Source organism: Pleurodeles waltl, chromosome 6, assembly GCF_031143425.1.
Source record: "Pleurodeles waltl isolate 20211129_DDA chromosome 6, aPleWal1.hap1.20221129, whole genome shotgun sequence".
Taxonomy (NCBI): domain Eukaryota; kingdom Metazoa; phylum Chordata; class Amphibia; order Caudata; family Salamandridae; genus Pleurodeles; species Pleurodeles waltl.
Window position 1 is genome coordinate 1,503,150,111 of NC_090445.1, and position 21,075 is coordinate 1,503,171,185.

The 21,075-nt window shown below is 43.9% G+C and overlaps 1 protein-coding gene across 1 annotated transcript in view; it reads right to left on the reverse strand.

Annotated features, from left to right (window-relative positions):
• Nucleotides 1–21,075, reverse strand: part of PLCH2 (phospholipase C eta 2) — a 1,343,524-nt gene that overhangs the window by 479,861 nt on the left and 842,588 nt on the right. The window contains exons 4-5 of the mRNA XM_069240985.1: nucleotides 17,606–17,849; nucleotides 16,214–16,343 (exon numbers count right to left, since the gene is read on the reverse strand). Of these exons, the coding sequence (XP_069097086.1) occupies nucleotides 16,214–16,343; nucleotides 17,606–17,849 (374 nt within the window). The remainder of the gene's footprint in view (nucleotides 1–16,213; nucleotides 16,344–17,605; nucleotides 17,850–21,075) is intronic.

The window sequence follows — 21,075 nt, forward strand, 5'->3', positions numbered from 1 at the left end:
CCAAAGATCCTCTTTTAGTGTTTAAAGGCTCAAGATCATACTCTTTCAGGAAGCCTACTGGCTCTGATCTGATGACCCCCACTTTCTTTTCACCTTGGCTTTTGTTTTGACTCTACAGCTTTCTGTGTTTTTGTATGAATTTTTAGCTAATGTACCACTTCATGAAACATAAAAATGGAAAAAAAGAATAGGGAATATGCTTTGCTCATTGGGATTGAGACTGCAATGATAATGTAATCCTGCTGTGCTGTAGCGAGGCACTGATTCTGCCCCAGAACTACCCGTTGTTTGCATTACTAGCCAGAGTTATGCTCCACACTAGATTACACCTGCTACATTTCGGATTCGTTGTGTGGAATTTGAATTGCAATAATATTTCTATTTGTCTTCTGCTCAGCTTTCGTCCACCAGCATCCCCAGCGACGCTTTTACCTTTTCTAGCCATGTACAGTCAATCTACCTAATTAGCCATGTATACTTTCTCATTTGCCAGGTAAAATGACATCATTGAAATATTGTTGAAATCAGCCTCTCTTTTTAAATAATATCAACATGGCCTGGAATTCTCAGCGCTTATGCTCCTCGGTACTTTAACCTCAGGAATTGTTCAGTTTATACGGGTCTGACCATAAACCTTTAGTTCTGGAAAACCAATAATTCATCTACCTTTCTGTCATATAGAACCAAATAAGGCAAATCTCTGAAGAATATTTGTCATTCTAATCTGATACAGAATAGTGTTACGATTGAAGGGGAGATAGTTATGGGTGGTGGAATAAGTACATGGGGAGAGGTAGCATTATTATATGACCGGTTCAGCTGGAATAAGAAAAGGCATGAAATCACTAGGGAAGAGAAAGGAATATTTTTGTATGCAAGGGGCATGGTAATACATTGTCTCCCACCATAAGGAATGTTATGTTAATCAATGAAACACAGTGTAGGAAGTTGGCTCTGTATGTGCTATTTCAAAGTAAGGAATAGCATGCACAGAGTCCAAGGGTTCCCCTTAGAGGTAAAATAGTGGTAAAAATAGATAATACTAATGCTCTATTTTGTGGTAGTGTGGTCGAGCAGTAGGCTTATCCAAGGAGTAGTGTTAAGCATTTGTTGTACATACACATAGACAATAAATGAGGTACACACACTCAGAGACAAATCCAGCCAATAGGTTTTTATATAGAAAAATATCTTTTCTTAGTTTATTTTAGGAACCACAGGTTCAAATTCTACATGTAATATCTCATTCGAAAGGTATTGCAGGTAAGTACTTTAGGAACTTCAAATCATCAAAATTGCATGTATACTTTTCAAGTTATTCGCAAATAGCTGTTTTAAAAGTGGACACAGTGCAATTTTCACAGTTCCTAGGGGAGGTAAGTATTTGTTAGGTTAACCAGGTAAGTAAGACACTTACAGGGCTTAGTTCTTGGTCCAAGGTAGCCCACCGTTGGGGGTTCAGAGCAACCCCAAAGTCACCACACCAGCAGTTCAGGGCCGGTCAGGTGCAGAGTTCAAAGTGGTGCCCAAAACACATAGGCTAGAATGGAGAGAAGGGGGTGCCCCGGTTCCGGTCTGCTTGCAGGTAAGTACCCGCGTTTTCGGAGGGCAGACCAGGGGGGTTTTGTAGGGCACCGGGGGGGACACAAGTCCACACAGAAATTTCACCCTCAGCAGCGCGGGGGCGGCCGGGTGCAGTGTAGGAACAGGCGTCGGGTTCGCAATGTTAGTCTATGAGAGATCTCGGGATCTCTTCAGCGCTGCAGGCAGGCAAGGGGGGGATTCCTCGGGGAAACCTCCACTTGGGCAAGGGAGAGGGACTCCTGGGGGTCACTTCTCCAGTGAAAGTCCGGTCCTTCAGGTCCTGGGGGCTGCGGGTGCAGGGTCTCTCCCAGGCGTCGGGACTTTAGGTTCAAAGAGTCGCGGTCAGGGGAAGCCTCGGGATTCCCTCTGCAGGCGGCGCTGTGGGGGCTCAGGGGGGACAGGTTTTGGTACTCACAGTATCAGAGTAGTCCTGGGGTCCCTCCTGAGGTGTTGGATCGCCACCAGCCGAGTCGGGGTCGCCGGGTGCAGTGTTGCAAGTCTCACGCTTCTTGCGGGGAGCTTGCAGGGTTCTTTAAAGCTGCTGGAAACAAAGTTGCAGCTTTTCTTGGAGCAGGTCCGCTGTCCTCGGGAGTTTCTTGTCTTTTCGAAGCAGGGGCAGTCCTCAGAGGATGTCGAGGTCGCTGGTCCCTTTGGAAGGCGTCGCTGGAGCAGGATCTTTGGAAGGCAGGAGACAGGCCGGTGAGTTTCTGGAGCCAAGGCAGTTGTCGTCTTCTGGTCTTCCTCTGCAGGGGTTTTCAGCTAGGCAGTCCTTCTTCTTGTAGTCGCAGGAATCTGATTTTCTAGGGTTCAGGGTAGCCCTTAAATACTAAATTTAAGGGCGTGTTTAGGTCTGGGGGGTTAGTAGCCAATGGCTACTAGCCCTGAGGGTGGGTACACCCTCTTTGTGCCTCCTCCCAAGGGGAGGGGGTCACAATCCTAACCCTATTGGGGGAATCCTCCATCTGCAAGATGGAGGATTTCTAAAAGTCAGAGTCACCTCAGCTCAGGACACCTTAGGGGCTGTCCTGACTGGCCAGTGACTCCTCCTTGTAGCTTTCTTTGTTCCCTCCAGCCTTGCCGCCAAAAGTGGGGGCCGTGGCCGGAGGGGGCGGGCAACTCCACTAAGCTGGAGTGCCCTGCTGGGCTGTGACAAAGGGGTGAGCCTTTGAGGCTCACCGCCAGGTGTCACAGCTCCTGCCTGGGGGAGGTGTTAGCATCTCCACCCAGTGCAGGCTTTGTCACTGGCCTCAGAGTGACAAAGGCACTCTCCCCATGGGGCCAGCAACATGTCTCTGGTGTGGCAGGCTGCTGGAACTAGTCAGCCTACACAGACAGTCGGTTAAGTTTCAGGGGGCACCTCTAAGGTGCCCTCTGGGGTGTGTTTTGCAATAAAATGTACACTGGCATCAGTGTGCATTTATTGTGCTGAGAAGTTTGATACCAAACTTCCCAGTTTTCAGTGTAGCCATTATGGTGCTGTGGAGTTCGTGTTTGACAGACTCCCAGACCATATACTCTTATGGCTACCCTGCACTTACAATGTCTAAGGTTTTGTTTAGACACTGTAGGGGTACCATGCTCATGCACTGGTACCCTCACCTATGGTATAGTGCACCCTGCCTTAGGGCTGTAAGGCCTGCTAGAGGGGTGTCTTACCTATACTGCATAGGCAGTGAGAGGCTGGCATGGCACCCTGAGGGGAGTGCCATGTCGACTTACTCATTTTGTTCTCACTAGCACACACAGGCTTGTAAGCAGTGTGTCTGTGCTGAGTGAGGGGTCTCTAGGGTGGCATAAGACATGCTGCAGTCCTTAGAGACCTTCCTTGGCATCAGGGCCCTTGGTACTAGAAGTACCAGTTACAAGGGACTTATCTGAATGCCAGGGTGTGCCAATTGTGGATACAATGGTACATTTTAGGTGAAGGAACACTGGTGCTGGGGCCTGGTTAGCAGGGTCCCAGCACTCTTCTCAGTCAAGTCAGCATCAGTATCAGGCAAAAAGTGGGGGGTAACTGCAACAGGGAGCCATTTCTTTACACAAGCCCCCCCCAGCCCACAGGCCAGGAGACTCAGCCCAAGCTGGGAGAGTCTTCCTAGTCTGTCAGGCGAGGAAGAGTAGGAGAAATAGGCTGGTTAGTTGCAGGGCCTACTCTGCCTTACATCCTTCTGTTCAGGTCATTCCCTTTGGGGAACTGACCTACTTCCACAGTGATAGGACCTAGTCTGAATTGCCTCTTGTCTGCCTCTTCAATGTCTCCACCCATTCTTTCTATTTTGGTCTTAGAGGTATCCACCTCTGCTAACCTTATCTTGGCCAGGGTTACCCCTAGCTTACCCAGAGAGGTTACCCAGAGCTGGAGTAACCCCACCATGACCAATAGGGTCAGGGGGCCTAACTTGCTATTTGGCATGGGGTCAGACCACCATGCTAAGGATAGTGCAGCCATAAAGGCTAACACCCAGCAGAGGCCACTGACAGCTGTCAGTGCCCAGAACCACACCTTTAGCTCTTCACCTAAAAGGGAAGGGGCTAAGTTACAGGCCTCTTTGGGTTCAGGTTGCCTGTCTGCTGTATTAGAGTGGGGGGTTACCACATCTTGTAGTAAACACCCTTCTTCCACTCTTTCTTCTGTTAGCTGAGGAGCCACCCACTCAGGTTTAACAGTTGCCTGACTAGCCAGGACTTCTTGTGGGTCAGGTTGGACTTTATCAGGGCCATTTTTGGAGTTCTCCCCTACTGGAGCAGAATCTCCTTGGCTTGCTGTAACCTTGGCTAAAGGTTGTCCACCCTTCCTACTCTGTTTTCTTTTCTTCTTCTTCTGGGGCCTGCTTGCATTTACTGCAGAGGCAGGACTTCCAGAATCCTTGGGAGAGGACTGGCACTGGACCAGTTCCTCTCTTGGGCTCTGACTAACTTCTGGGTAGTCATTTCCAAGGAGACAATCAAGGGGGAGGTCTGTACTGACTACTACCCTTCTCCAGCTAAGAGTGCCACCCACTTCTATGGGCACTAAAGCCACAGGCCTCTTAGTGACCCTGTCTAGGCTAACTCTTACCCTGGCCGTCTCACCTGGGATGTACTGGTTTGAGAGCACCAGCCTGTCATGCACAATAGTGTGACTGGCACAAGTGTCTCTCAGGGCAGTGGTTGGGATTCCATTCACCAGTAGGTGGTGGAAGTGTCTACTTCCCTCTGGAATCTCCAACTCACCTGTTGGGCCCTGTTTCCAGTTGAAGGCTAGGAAGACCTCCTCATCTGAGGAGTCATCTCCCATGGCTACACTGGTTACCCCAGGAATTTTGTTCTGGGGTTTGTTTTTGGGACAAGAAGTGTCCTTGGTGTGGTGCCCAGACTGTTTACAGTTGTGGCACCAGGCCTTAGTGGCATCCCAGTTCTTACCCTGGTACCCACCTTTGTTTTGGGTTGTGTCTTGGGGCCCACCCACCTGTTCTTGTTTTTGGGGGCCTACAGAGGACTCTTTTTCTTTGTTTCTAGTGTCACCCACTTTCTCCTGGGGAGTTTTTGTAACCCCTTTCTTTTGGTCACCCCCAGTGGAAGTTTTGGTTACCCTAGTCTTGACCCAGTGGTCTGCCTTCTTTCCCAATTCTTGGGGAGAAATTGGACCTAGGTCTACCAGATACTGATGCAACTTTTCATTGAAGCAGTTACTTAAAATGTGTTCTTTCATAAACAAATTATAAAGCCCAACATAGTCACACACTTCATTTCCAGTTAACCAACCATCTAGTGTTTTTACTGAGTAGTCTACAAAATCAACCCAGGTCTGGCTCGAGGATTTTTGAGCCCCCCTGAATCTAATTCTATACTCCTCAGTGGAGAATCCAAAGCCCTCAATCAGGGTACCCTTCATGAGGTCATAAGATTCTGCATCTTTTCCAGAGAGTGTGAGGAGTCTATCCCTACACTTTCCAGTGAACATTTCCCAAAGGAGAGCACCCCAGTGAGATCTGTTCACTTTTCTGGTTACACAAGCCCTCTCAAAAGCTGTGAACCATTTGGTGATGTCATCACCATCTTCATATTTTGTTACAATCCCTTTGGGGATTTTTAGGATGTCAGGAGAATCTCTGACCCTATTTAAGTTGCTGCCACCATTGATGGGACCTAGGCCCATCTCTTTTCTTTCCCTTTCTATGGCTAGGAGCTGCTTTTCCAAAGCCAATCTTTTGACCATCCTGGCTAACAGGGGGTCATCTTCACTGAGAGCATCCTCAGTGATTTCAGAAATGCTGGACCCTCCTGTGAGGGAAGCAACATTTCTGACTATCATTTTTGGAGACAGGGCTTGAGAGGCCCTGGTCTCCCTATTTAGGACTGGAAGGGGGGAATTGCCCTCCAAGTCACTAATTTCTTCCTCTGTGAAGTCATCCTCAGAGGGGTTGGCTTTTTCAAACTCTGCCAACAGCTCCTGGAGCTGAATTTTGGTAGGTCTGGAGCCAATGGTTATTTTTTTGATATTACAGAGAGACCTTAGCTCCCTCATCTTAAGATGGAGGTAAGGTGTGGTGTCGAGTTCCACCACATTCATCTCTGTATCAGACATTATTTTGCTAAAAGTTGGAAGACTTTTTAAAGAATCTAAAACTGTTTCTAGAATCTAATTTCAAACTTTTAACAAACTTTTAAACTCTAAAAGACAATGCTAAACAGGGACTTAACACACAAGGCCCTAGCAGGACTTTTAAGAATTTAGAAAAATTTCAAATTGCAAAAATCAATTTCTAATGACAATTTTGGAATTTGTCGTGTGATCAGGTATTGGCTGAGTAGTCCAGCAAATGCAAAGTCTTGTATCCCACCGCTGCCACCAATGTAGGAAGTTGGCTCTGTATGTGCTATTTCAAAGTAAGGAATAGCATGCACAGAGTCCAAGGGTTCCCCTTAGAGGTAAAATAGTGGTAAAAATAGATAATACTAATGCTCTATTTTGTGGTAGTGTGGTCGAGCAGTAGGCTTATCCAAGGAGTAGTGTTAAGCATTTGTTGTACATACACATAGACAATAAATGAGGTACACACACTCAGAGACAAATCCAGCCAATAGGTTTTTATATAGAAAAATATCTTTTCTTAGTTTATTTTAGGAACCACAGGTTCAAATTCTACATGTAATATCTCATTCGAAAGGTATTGCAGGTAAGTACTTTAGGAACTTCAAATCATCAAAATTGCATGTATACTTTTCAAGTTATTCGCAAATAGCTGTTTTAAAAGTGGACACAGTGCAATTTTCACAGTTCCTAGGGGAGGTAAGTATTTGTTAGGTTAACCAGGTAAGTAAGACACTTACAGGGCTTAGTTCTTGGTCCAAGGTAGCCCACCGTTGGGGGTTCAGAGCAACCCCAAAGTCACCACACCAGCAGTTCAGGGCCGGTCAGGTGCAGAGTTCAAAGTGGTGCCCAAAACACATAGGCTAGAATGGAGAGAAGGGGGTGCCCCGGTTCCGGTCTGCTTGCAGGTAAGTACCCGCGTTTTCGGAGGGCAGACCAGGGGGGTTTTGTAGGGCACCGGGGGGGACACAAGTCCACACAGAAATTTCACCCTCAGCAGCGCGGGGGCGGCCGGGTGCAGTGTAGGAACAGGCGTCGGGTTCGCAATGTTAGTCTATGAGAGATCTCGGGATCTCTTCAGCGCTGCAGGCAGGCAAGGGGGGGATTCCTCGGGGAAACCTCCACTTGGGCAAGGGAGAGGGACTCCTGGGGGTCACTTCTCCAGTGAAAGTCCGGTCCTTCAGGTCCTGGGGGCTGCGGGTGCAGGGTCTCTCCCAGGCGTCGGGACTTTAGGTTCAAAGAGTCGCGGTCAGGGGAAGCCTCGGGATTCCCTCTGCAGGCGGCGCTGTGGGGGCTCAGGGGGGACAGGTTTTGGTACTCACAGTATCAGAGTAGTCCTGGGGTCCCTCCTGAGGTGTTGGATCGCCACCAGCCGAGTCGGGGTCGCCGGGTGCAGTGTTGCAAGTCTCACGCTTCTTGCGGGGAGCTTGCAGGGTTCTTTAAAGCTGCTGGAAACAAAGTTGCAGCTTTTCTTGGAGCAGGTCCGCTGTCCTCGGGAGTTTCTTGTCTTTTCGAAGCAGGGGCAGTCCTCAGAGGATGTCGAGGTCGCTGGTCCCTTTGGAAGGCGTCGCTGGAGCAGGATCTTTGGAAGGCAGGAGACAGGCCGGTGAGTTTCTGGAGCCAAGGCAGTTGTCGTCTTCTGGTCTTCCTCTGCAGGGGTTTTCAGCTAGGCAGTCCTTCTTCTTGTAGTCGCAGGAATCTGATTTTCTAGGGTTCAGGGTAGCCCTTAAATACTAAATTTAAGGGCGTGTTTAGGTCTGGGGGGTTAGTAGCCAATGGCTACTAGCCCTGAGGGTGGGTACACCCTCTTTGTGCCTCCTCCCAAGGGGAGGGGGTCACAATCCTAACCCTATTGGGGGAATCCTCCATCTGCAAGATGGAGGATTTCTAAAAGTCAGAGTCACCTCAGCTCAGGACACCTTAGGGGCTGTCCTGACTGGCCAGTGACTCCTCCTTGTAGCTTTCTTTGTTCCCTCCAGCCTTGCCGCCAAAAGTGGGGGCCGTGGCCGGAGGGGGCGGGCAACTCCACTAAGCTGGAGTGCCCTGCTGGGCTGTGACAAAGGGGTGAGCCTTTGAGGCTCACCGCCAGGTGTCACAGCTCCTGCCTGGGGGAGGTGTTAGCATCTCCACCCAGTGCAGGCTTTGTCACTGGCCTCAGAGTGACAAAGGCACTCTCCCCATGGGGCCAGCAACATGTCTCTGGTGTGGCAGGCTGCTGGAACTAGTCAGCCTACACAGACAGTCGGTTAAGTTTCAGGGGGCACCTCTAAGGTGCCCTCTGGGGTGTGTTTTGCAATAAAATGTACACTGGCATCAGTGTGCATTTATTGTGCTGAGAAGTTTGATACCAAACTTCCCAGTTTTCAGTGTAGCCATTATGGTGCTGTGGAGTTCGTGTTTGACAGACTCCCAGACCATATACTCTTATGGCTACCCTGCACTTACAATGTCTAAGGTTTTGTTTAGACACTGTAGGGGTACCATGCTCATGCACTGGTACCCTCACCTATGGTATAGTGCACCCTGCCTTAGGGCTGTAAGGCCTGCTAGAGGGGTGTCTTACCTATACTGCATAGGCAGTGAGAGGCTGGCATGGCACCCTGAGGGGAGTGCCATGTCGACTTACTCATTTTGTTCTCACTAGCACACACAGGCTTGTAAGCAGTGTGTCTGTGCTGAGTGAGGGGTCTCTAGGGTGGCATAAGACATGCTGCAGTCCTTAGAGACCTTCCTTGGCATCAGGGCCCTTGGTACTAGAAGTACCAGTTACAAGGGACTTATCTGAATGCCAGGGTGTGCCAATTGTGGATACAATGGTACATTTTAGGTGAAGGAACACTGGTGCTGGGGCCTGGTTAGCAGGGTCCCAGCACTCTTCTCAGTCAAGTCAGCATCAGTATCAGGCAAAAAGTGGGGGGTAACTGCAACAGGGAGCCATTTCTTTACACACAGCACACACAGAGGGTCTAATTTGGGACAACCTATATTTTTAGGTGTGTTGTTGAGGTTATAACTTGAACAACTGAAAGACGAAAAGAAAACAGAGGCCACAGCTCGGGGGGGGGGGGGGCGGGGTGATACAGTAGAGAAAGCTCTACCCCCACAGCAAACGTTATAAGCTCTGGTCACTTTAAGAAAGAAATCAATGAATGACAAAATAGCTTATTTTCATAAAAAAGCTGAAGTCTTCCCTGGAGGCCTGGATGGGTGATGCAAATTACTGTAAAGACTATCTGGTTGATCATACATTTCCAGGCCAAGGACAACACATTGAGGTATTACTTGTGGTTGTGAATGACATCATGGCTTCAAGTATTGTGGTTTTCTAGAGTCTGAATTGGGCAAACTCACTAAGAGCTAGGGGTGTCAAGGAAAATTGTACCATAAAACAAAATCAATAAATGAAAGAATTGTGAAAGACAATAAACGTTAAAGCACAGAGTGCTTCAAGGCAACACAATAATTGAGAAAAAGTCAGATCAGATGGCTGAAAGAGAGACCACTCAATGGTGGAAAAATGATAATTTACACTAATTTGGTATTTTCTTTCTGATGCCTATAGGCAAGGGGCCCATTTCGATGATTTCCATGGACGTCCAATAAGCAAGTGCCCTGCTGCCTTATGCTTTCAGCCACGACCAGTCTGCCACCATTTTCTTGTGCCCTGCAATTATAAACCAGCTTCCCGCACGCCATATAAAGGCTGGCGGGCATATATTCTCCTTGAGAAAAAACCTTTCACTCAAATTTAAAGTTCCAGAGTAGACCACCCTGTCTCTCACTACCAATGATATTGATGTTTGTTTCCGTTACGTCCAAGCCAGTGCAGAGAAAAAAACAAAGTGCTTGAGTGATCCCAGAATATTAAGCATTAATAGTGTAGGTGCTGTTTAAAAATAGGTGTTACTAACACCCAATTCAAAGATACTCACTGTATCCATCTAACTAACATCTTTTCTGTTTTACCTGTGATAAATTTTGCGCGACAATGTGTTTCTTAATTTCTATGTTCATAGTTTATAGGCATAGCTTTTGACAAATCTAATGTTATCTCATTAAATGACAGTATATAAAGTGGGTGGCATTGCCACAAATAGTCCTCAATATGATAAATCACGTAAAAAGGTAAAGGAAGAATGTGAATCAATACACATCTAATATGGACGTTGTCTATCATAAGTTTATTAACATTTCAAATCAAACCTTTAAGGCTTTAAAACTTGACAGCCATAAATTATTGAAAGGTTTTCCAGTTTAAAATAAAATGACTTGTTTGATGCACAGTCTGTACAGTTATGTGGCATAAAAATATCTTATTAACGTCAAAAGTGGAACAGATCTTAAAACCTTTCGCAAATCTACCTCTGTGTGGAACAAGCTGAAGTGCCAAGTCTAAACTGAAGAGAGTTTTGTGCCAAAGTTAGAAACATCAAACAATTGCAGATTTACAGCAAAACCTTTAGAGAGCCTGAAGTCAAACAGACTCTCCACACAGCCAATTTAAATTGTTGATTTTCAATTAGGTAAATGGTTGCTAGATTGAGTTCGATTCCCACATGGTAGCTCCAGACTCTTCGCAAAATGAGGTGAAGCCTTTACATTGAGATCTGATTGATTGTGTCATGGAGTGTGCACAGTGTGCTGCAAAGACTGCAAGTGCACATTACCTTTCATTCTACTGTTACTACTATTACTACTAATACTACTATTATTATTGTTATTATCATTATTATTATTATTATCATTATTATTATTATCATCATCAGCAGAGGAGGAGTAACCTTAGTACTACTAGTAATAATACTAATACTATTGGTAGTGTTATTATTTTTATTATTATTACTATTATTATATTTGATTGTTTATAAAGCTACAACCCGAAAAAATGTGCCGGCTCATTAGAGAATGAAAAGCATTGCCAATAGACCATGTCCCTAAGGGGACAAAAGAGCTGGACAAAAGAGCTGTGACAAAGCCAGTCACATTTCAGTGGGAAGGGTTTGCCCAGACGTGGGTCCGTGCTTGCTATGCCACCAGATTCAAGCTAGCCTGGCTGATACTCTGAAACCGGTCCCAGGATGCTTGTTTCTGGTCCAGGGAGAACCTGGCCTGGCAGTTCGGGCTGGACTGTTCCCATGGGGAACAGGGTCAAGACTGATTTGCATATCGTTGGGTCCAAACCGGAATGGCATGGCAAGCAAAAATACTGATGGATTAAGCCCAGATCTGTGATTGGGGGTGAATGTTTGATTTGCTTGCATTCCGTCCATCATCTGTTATGTTTGTACAAACATAGGTGCCACAAAAGGTCACTTCATTATAAATTGATTTAAGGTGCAATTGCTTGCTCTCCATTATACAGCCCTTGGTTCCTTTCTGGTGGCATTAACCCTCAGGCCAGGCAGTGGGTGGAGTTGGTGTTCACCTGCAGAGTAGTGTGTCCATATCCTGGGCTCTTGTCCTAGGTGGGATATGTGTGATACCATGCCCAGTTCTAAAGTTCACTGCAACACCATTTAGTGTTTCCACTAATTTAACGAACTCTGGAACCCAAAATGCCTTTGTAATTATGGACTTAAACACAGCATTGGCTGCATGACATATATTTATGAAATACATCAATTGTGACTTTGTCGCAGCTAGGGCCTGTCTCATGCCAATTGAGTTATTCACATGAGACTATTGCAGACATATTTAGAAAAAGAAAAATGGTCATCCAGGTACACAATTTATGTAAAGCAAATGACAATGTTTTATTTTCACTCACAGCTCCCAGTTCACTCTAATTCTGCACACTTTCAAAGATGATGCTTCACAAGATACATATTTTTTTCTATATTCTGTACACATTTCCTGTAGTGTTCACTAAGATTTGAAATGGAACACAGCTCTTCTTTGCTCTCTGGGCTTTAATTTACTTCATTTCATCGACTAAATCATCCTTGAGGTACACACCATCCTTGCAATCAATGTGTTACAAATAGGTGCTTATTCAACATTAAACATACTTTTTTTTTTTTTTATTGTGAAATCTCTGCACTTGAAGTTCCATTTTCTTGGGCAATCAACTTGTATATTGTGTTTGCATCTTTCAAAATGCATGAGAAGGTCCTGGGGCAGCAGCCCATTCTAAAACCAATTTATAAGACATGGGTGTGCACCTTCAGAAGTGTATAAACATCTTAGAATTGTGAGTAATGCCATTTGATTTTATGCCTTAAAGAAATCTGAGAAGAGACGTATTGGCAACATTCTTTTTTGGAACACCTTTGCTATATTTAGTACCGGATGGCATTATGCTCGGAGTTTTTCATTTATTTGTCTAAGGTTAACACACTTGTATAGAGTTTGTCTGCTTTTCCAAAATCACAAATGGTCCATGAGTACTACTGTAAGATAAGAACATACCTTCTTTAATTCTTCTCATACCTTGTCTCTTTTGATTATGGGGACATTGCACACTTTATGTACTATGAGCTCTAGCCTAATTTTTGTAAAAATTTTGCACTGTCCCAAATCATTACCAATCCTACACCTAGGTTCCAATGCTGGATAACTTATACCAGTGGCTTCCATCCTTTTGACTTCTGCTGACCCCCAGTTTATCATTACTGGAGCTCAGGGACCCTCACTGAATCATTACTGAAAGCTGGTTACCTAATCTGTTAATAGTATTTAATCTTCTAAGCAGTCGCGGACCCCTTGAGGAGGCTTCGTGGACCCCCCGGGGACCTCGGACCAGAGGTTGGGAACTACTGACTTGTAGCAACATGTGGTTTCCCTTTCGTACCTTCCCATCTTAGTCTCTCCTTCAAGTCATTTTCATATTGGCATTCCTATCCTTAATTACTAAGTTGCCTGCTGATGCACCAACTCATGCTCCTTCTCTGCCATCAATTGAGTTTCTTTCCCCCTTACTTCTCTTACACGTTCAGTTGTGGTTTCAGTTCACCAATTGCTACGAATCCTCAATCTTTTTTGCATAATTTGTTACTCATCTTCAACATTAATTGATTCCCTCAGAATCTCATTAGTTTATATGCATCACTTACAAGTTGTCCATCAAGGGAGCCCATTCAAAAAGGCATTTATGAGTATGTGAAATAGTGCTCATGTTGTACTTCACCTGCTCACACTGCCTTTTTAAAATGGACCCATAATATTTACACTAACCTTAAACTAAAGTTTTCGTTTTGGTGGCTTTCATAATTTTTTTATGAAAACCCTTTTGGCACACACAAAAAGCATTTTTCGTATGTTTTTTTGTCATTCACAGTCAATTCTCAAAGACATTTAGGAGTATATTAAGAAGTACTCCTGTGGTATTATCTCACATACTACAAAAGTACTACATCAGCTTCTCACACATAGCTTTGTAAATTGGCCACGGTGATCCAAATTAATCACGCATGCTTTACTCCTTTCCCTGTATCCTTTAATAGAATCGGTATCTTTCCAACACCAGTGTGACCCATCCATTATTGATGCGGCTAACTTGAGTATGCCCACATTTTTTCCCTTCAGAATCTCCTCTATTTTGAGTAATGTTTCATACAAGCCTAACAGTTCAGTTAGTAATAGATTTAGTAATAATGACATTAAATACTCATTACACATAACTCTCCATTGTTTCCAATGCATCTTTGGATTCCTTACAATTGTTAAAAATTTTGGTGATGTTGCAATTGACTCCATTTTTCCATCATGACTCTCCTCTTAAATGTGTATAAATTATAGTGCTTGGCGAAAGTCAAGTAATTTCCCACCACTGTAAAAAAAACTCTGCAAGAGTCCCCAGAGCTCCGCCAATGGGCCGAAAATATACTGCTTGCACTGCTACCGCTGCAATTTAGCATTCGTAGTGCGAGCAGTGAGAAAAAATAAGCGCAAACTGCACCATGCTTTGCACATGAGCGCACATCCATTTGAGATGGTTTTGCTGCCGTTCCAGTAAAAGGTCTACTTGAGCAGCAGTAAATCTACTCGAGCGATAGCCCTAGGACCGCTTGTGACAACCTGCGACCACCTGCAACCACCCGCTTTAGAATATCGTGCTAGGGGACGCCAAATCTCGGTCGCCATCTCGCAATTTCTGGAGCCTCTCAGTAGAAAAATTCCAGAACACGGGGATTGGCAGAATTTGGCCAGAACTCTGTGTTTAAGAGTAACACGAAATGACTAAAATTCTGCCAATTCTGAGGGTGAAATGAAACATTCAGCCCACCCCTAATAAATTATGTTACCAAGCACACACTTTAGTACTATACAAGAAAACACTTTTTTTCAGAAACTACATTTCCTCTCTACACATCAAGAGATGAACAGAGCAACCTCCTATAATAAACGTATACATTGTTTTACATTACTGAATATGTATACATCTACTACAACTACTGGTGATATACGTGCTCTTTCATACTATATCCTTCTTATAGTCTACCTGCTCTGTTGCTAGTTCAAATTGATAATTTTTGTAAATCCTAAAGATAATTGCGTGTTACTGGTGAGCACTGAATCAATCTGCACAGAAATAACATGCCTGTCGCAGGCAAGAAACATTTGTTAAAGTTCGCCTAATGATCATTTCCTAAGAACAGCACAACGTTCCTGTGCAAATCCAAACTTGGGTACAAACTCCCATTTGCACCAGAATGGAGATAAAAATTTGTATGGAAATAGCCCACTCTGCATGTCCTTGGCAACACAATATGTGCCAGGTAAAACAGCGCACGTTTCAGGCTTGCACTCCTTAGAATGGTGGGAAATACACACTACTAGCACATTATTTCGAATTTTGATGAGCAAAAATCTGAATGGTGATTTAGTTGTGCACGAATTCAATACCAAGCATGTGGTACTGGTATTTACTGGATGCACAATTTTTCTGTCAGTTCTGCATGTACTGTGCAATGAAGCCAAAAATGTGTTTACCATTGAAGTATACTTTTTTAAAATACTGTTAATCTGCGACGTCTGCAGACTGAGTGTACACACTATTATAATTAATATCTGTCATGTCTAACTTCAATAAAGGTCGGTACTTTTCAAAACACACCGCTTTCCTCTAACACATGTAGGATCTACTTCCCAGTTTGAAATAAGTGCCAGTGTACTCTAGTGCAGTGCTTTAAATGGGCCGGTACTCTCCGGTACAGAGTACCGGCACTTTTTTATTTTGAGAGGGAGAGTACCGGCATATCTCAAGAAAAACGTAATACTTTTAATTGGAGAGTACCGACAGTTCTCAGAAACAAGCAGGTACTCTATTACAGAGTACCTGCACTTATATTTTTCCATTTAAAGCACTGCTCTAGTGGGTAATAGAGCGCTTTGCGGATACACATAACATAACAAGTATGTACTTTCTGATTCACTCCTTCTTGGATCAAAGAGTGTGCACAGATCTGTACACACAAAGCTCACTTGTGATGTGAATAACATACACCTCCCACCAACTGCGAAGCGTCCCACATGACAATTTTCAAATGCATGAATATTAACATTATGAGACCACAAACACCACCTTCAAAAACGCTGTTGTGTTTGCATAGCAAAATTATTTAAATAGCAAAATAAGTTAGGGCTGTCCATCATAATGCCAGGGATGCCACGTGTAATTTCAGGGCTTTTCAGCTCATGCAGTTCATGCAATTGACATACAATATAACACCAAGTATGCGCACCATAATGGCAGGGAGGATCACCAAATGGCAGAAAGATTTTCCCAGGGTCAGCAGGGGTGCAATCATTCTCAGTGCTAATTACACACACACACACACATAAAGATGCTCAGGAGCCCACAAAGAGACACACTAGCAGCGCAGACACCAAATGTCCTCCACTGACTGAACCTTTTCCCATGCTCTCTATCCTTCTTCTCATTTACTTTTCCTTCAAAGAGGGGCATGCCTCCATTAACGATTGTCGATGCAGCCATACAAAGGACAAAATCTCATCATTCCAATTCCATTCTTGACAACTCAACTAGTAGGCCGGAAATCTTGTAGTAATTTCGCTTTTTTGAACTCTCATATAAGAAGCATCATGGACTCTTACCTTGAACATTTGCTTGACTTTCTGGCGGGGAAGGTTGACGTTTAGTTTGTGCATAAGCTGCAGTACTTCATTGATGCTAAGGTTGCTATCACCATTTTTGTCGGCTTCATCAAATGTTTGCTTCAACCACATTTAACTGAGGTTAAGGAAGACAAGAGATTGAAGTTCTAATCTAAACATCATACAATATCCATTCATGAACAATCGACGTTTTATCTGTCGAAAATCAAGTCTAAAATATTCTTCATGAAAGGGAATCAAGCAACTCATTTTGAATCTAGCAGTAGTATGATTGTTTGTTGAGAACACTGTATCCAGCACTAGATAAAGAATTTGTCAGTGTAAATGGCGTCCCTCGTGCACCCAGGAACATTGACTTTTAGTTCTCTGGTTAGTATGCCCATCTCTCACACACCACAATCTCTACTGGGTAAACTTTAAGTTGTTCACATTTATTTTACACTTTCAGTCATAAGGCCTGATTTAGAGTTTGGTGGATTTGATACTCCATCATAAACATGATGATATATCACAAGTGCTTTGCATCCTATGACACTTGCAATACTGTGGACAGGATCTACATCACATTTGTGATGGAGTATCCCATCTGCCAACCACATAATCAGTTCTCCATAAATGAGACCATAGTCATTAGAAAGTAGCGGAAGTATGAATTCGCTACACCTTGTTATACAAGATCACACTGTGGCATATTGAGGAACATGAACTTCAACACATCCATGAAAACACAACTTTGCTATACAATTTAGTACAAGGAATAACACTTACTCTAATGTGAAATCTAGTAAGAGGAAGAAAATGAAGTATGCTTAGAGGCAAAGCCAGGTTCTGGTACCTAGGTAGGGTTAGAAGGGCGAGTGGGTCGGTCATAATATTTCCTAGTTTAGCCAGAAGCCAAGAGTCAAATGCCAACTGTTTAGGCAATTAAGGGTATGATATGATGTAGAGAAAATACTACTGGACTACTTTTTATGGTTGGTACTGTTACATGAGTCTGTGTATGGTTCATAGCGGCCTAAGATGGTCATTTAAAGTTCAGCAGATGAGCAGCATCCTTCAAAACAAGTCTGATGCTCCATAAGGAAAACCCACAGTACGCCTGACCCATTTAGAGAAGGGCAATACACCGGGTTTTCAGCGTGTGTTGCACCACAGCTGGCTCTGATGGCAGAAACCTTTAACCAGGGGCTCATATGCCACTGGTTGTCGGTAAATATATGGAAGAAGGCCTGTCCTATGAAGGATGGGCTTTCAGAGGTGCATTAGCCTTTTTTTAGGAACACCAGGAACAGTATGGGTTGTGCTTTAAAATGGGGTGGCAATCAAAAACTGAGACCTTTCCACGCCTCATCTCCCATCATTAAAGGATATTGGTCCCGTGTTCTCTGGCGCTTGGACAAGCTGTCCTCGTCGCTTATGCCTGCCATCAGGTACTTGAGCCCAGTGATCCATGTCCTTGCCTCTTCTCCATTGGAAGACACCAGATCCAGAGATTCCATGTGATCTCCATAGTAGATGCTGAAGCAACAGTTGGGATCAAAGCTGCCATCTGCATAGCGCTGGAAGATCTCAGATTGCTTCCCTTCACATACCTCCTGGATGGAATCGATGGAAACTGGCAGAAAAAAAGTGAAACAACATCATCAGAAGACAGTAACTAAATATGAGTTTGAGTTCACAGACTTAGACAGGAGCTGGGGTAGCAAGGGGCACCATTTTTCATTGTGGTTCATAATCTACCAAAGGCATACTGACACTTCTAGATTTCTGTTCTTAATATGACCTATACTATATTTTCTTTAGTTTGCCACTTCACCTTTCCTATGACCATTATGTACCAAATAAACTAGGTCAGATTTCTTCCTCTCTTATTAAAATACAATCTCCCCTACTATATGGGTATCCTTTGACACCCTCTGATAAACAAGGGTTGATTCCTCCTCTCTTGCGATGCCAATCAGCAGTGACCTATATTTAAAGGTGTAGCTCCTTGCATAAAAGATCAAAGGTGGTTCAACTACACCACCTGCTCATAATGAGATCATGTGGTGGAGAATCACTCACTTGCAATATTATAGGTAAATCACTCAAGCGAGGCAGTTTCACCATTTTTGTATCTCTTGACCTGGGTGCCCATTAACCACCCAACATGAATACAGAGAATCCTGTGAACATTGTAAATTTGGGAAAAGGTTTGAGGAAATCACAAGTTACAGTTTAAGAGATGTGTGTTTTAGGAAATGGATTCAAATTGATACAATGAACATGCGTATCTCAAACAATGAAGCTCGAGTTTAATATTAATTTGTGTGGGCACTCGAATAATGCAAAGTGGTGCTAAAGGCAATACCAATAAATGTTCTACTACAAATATATTTTGGGCTAAAAAGTTGACAGAGCCCTCAACACCAAATGGCTTTCCACAGTAAAATGATGAATGCAAATAGAGTGTAATTGGTAGGAACATCACAACAAACACTGCTAGGTATTCCTTGAAAGCCAGATGTGCTAAAGTAGCATGACCTGGTTTTGCGGGAAGCCTAACACCAAACGAAAGCTGTCCTGAACATGGCTAAGCAGAGCACTGTGTGATAGTCTTAGGTCCAACACGAGTTATTTAATTAAAATGACACATTTATGCAACTTACCATAGGGCACTTGTCAGTGTATATGGATTTGTATTGGAGGACATAACTTAGGCACACATGTCACGCAAGACCCCACTGTCACAACTTTGCGCCACCAAGAAAAACGTTTTGTGCAAGTGTGAACAATGTGATCATCACTCTTTATAAATATGGCAGATGCACAATGTTTTACCTTTTGTGAAATGCAGACTCAATTGCTACCAAATTTTGAAATGCTTTGTATTACAACTGATGATCTTATAATCAGACCAACATTGAAGATACGTTGAATGGGATGATTTCCCTTGTAATTCCCAGAAGAAGCTGTGGGGAGCACAAGTTGTGATTTTAAACGCGGGACGCCCCAACCACAGGGTCTCTTCACAGACTTTATTTTCACCTGAAAGCGTTAAGAAGCCGACAAGCTTCAAAACCTCATAAAGATGCCAAGTTTGTCTCACTTGTAAAACTTTGAATCTGACCGAAAATTCTGCATAAAAGTGTTTTGGGGGATATTTTTGTGCAAAAAGAATTTTGCTAAAGAATTTTTCTGCAAATAAGTATATTTGCTGGAGTAGAGGGAATCAAACCAAATCTTTCTCTTGAACATTTCACTTGCTATTCTTTTTCATTTTGTAAGAACTACTACTAGGAGATTAAAGGTCAGTTTTGCATCTCACGCTCCTGTAATTTGAGTTTCTGTACCCGGATAACAGCATAGGCCAAGCACCCTCTTCACCTAAGCCAAATAAGGAGCAGCAAATATAAAACATATAATAACATTTGGCAGTAATGATACATAGGTTTCCAGATTCCATTTCATTAAACCATGGTACCTGCATAGGGCTAGCAAAGCTTGATCCATGCCTTGTTAGGGTCAAGCGTGGAAGCGCTCTGCCCTGTTGTAATCTCTCTGTGGGCTTTTAACCACACCCATGTTATGCCCATCACTTTCGTTGGTTAGTGGGCTTGCCTATTAAAATCCGCTTGATTTCATTTGTGAAAAGCATGCCTCCTCGAGAGCACCGGTAAACTGCTAAAAACATACGAGGCTCCGTGTTTTCCTGAATGGTTTCTGGACTACTTTTTATTTTTATTTCCTATGCAGCACGATCTCGCTGGGCAGTAATCAAGCGCTTTGCAAGACTACATGTTTAATTCTATTGTTTATCCTAGCACTCCTTAGCAAATTCAAGGTTCTACACAGCGCAATCACGATTGTTTCTTTTTTTTATTATTTATTTGTAATTTTCCCCGTCACCATCCCTATCCCTAACCCTGCCTGCCCCTCCTCTTGTTTAAAGGTATTAAAGTTCTGCAGGGAGAGGGGCCTTCGGATTACAACGCTAATAGCTCTAACTCGAGCAAAAGGAGACCCATGCATTTTAAATGCTTATTTTTAGAATAGCCACACAGTATGATTTTTCATGCTAGGAATCTAAATGGAACTGATTTGCATATGTAATTAACCGGGACCCAGGCCTCGAACTGGCCCTCTTTGACCTCCCATGGTGACTGCTGGTTTAAAGATTAAGGTTCAAGGGGCACCCTGTCTGACAGCAACAGAGCCCAGGTGAGAGTCATGTAAGCTGCTTATTTCTTCTCAGCTCCTGTAACTGCCACATTCTCACAGACATGATTCCTGGGTCATGAACTGGCGAAACAATCAATTCCAGCTGACCCCCTCCCAACTGAGGAAAGCCTGTAATTTTCAACAAATTACATGCATCCTGAATCCTAATCCCCCAAGCCCAGCTCTCTCTGTTTTAGGAGCTTGTCTATCGTCTTGCATCTGGAAAGAGACAGTGTGCAAGATGAAATATGAGTAAGAGGAGTGGCCGGTTTTCTAATATATTATGTGGGCATCATCATCTGCGTCTTCAGGTTAAGCGTGGCAATGTTGTTATAAGTACTATATCAACTTTGTTAATTGAACAAATGCCAGATAATAATGGTATTGCTGTATGTGGCTCCAGTAGGAAGCCATTAGCGTGAGTAACTGGATCTGAATGCTGTGATGTCACAACACTGGTTAACCAAAGTGGTTAACCACAATTGAGAAATGACAGGGGAAGCCCTCACTTCCTCTTTGTTCTGCTGCCTCACCTGGGTTTCCAAAGACCCAAGCCCAACATACGAAAGGCCGCTGGCATTCTCACCAGCCATCTACTGGCTCGCACTGGTCTCTCCGGTGCCACTTGTCTTCAACGCTGC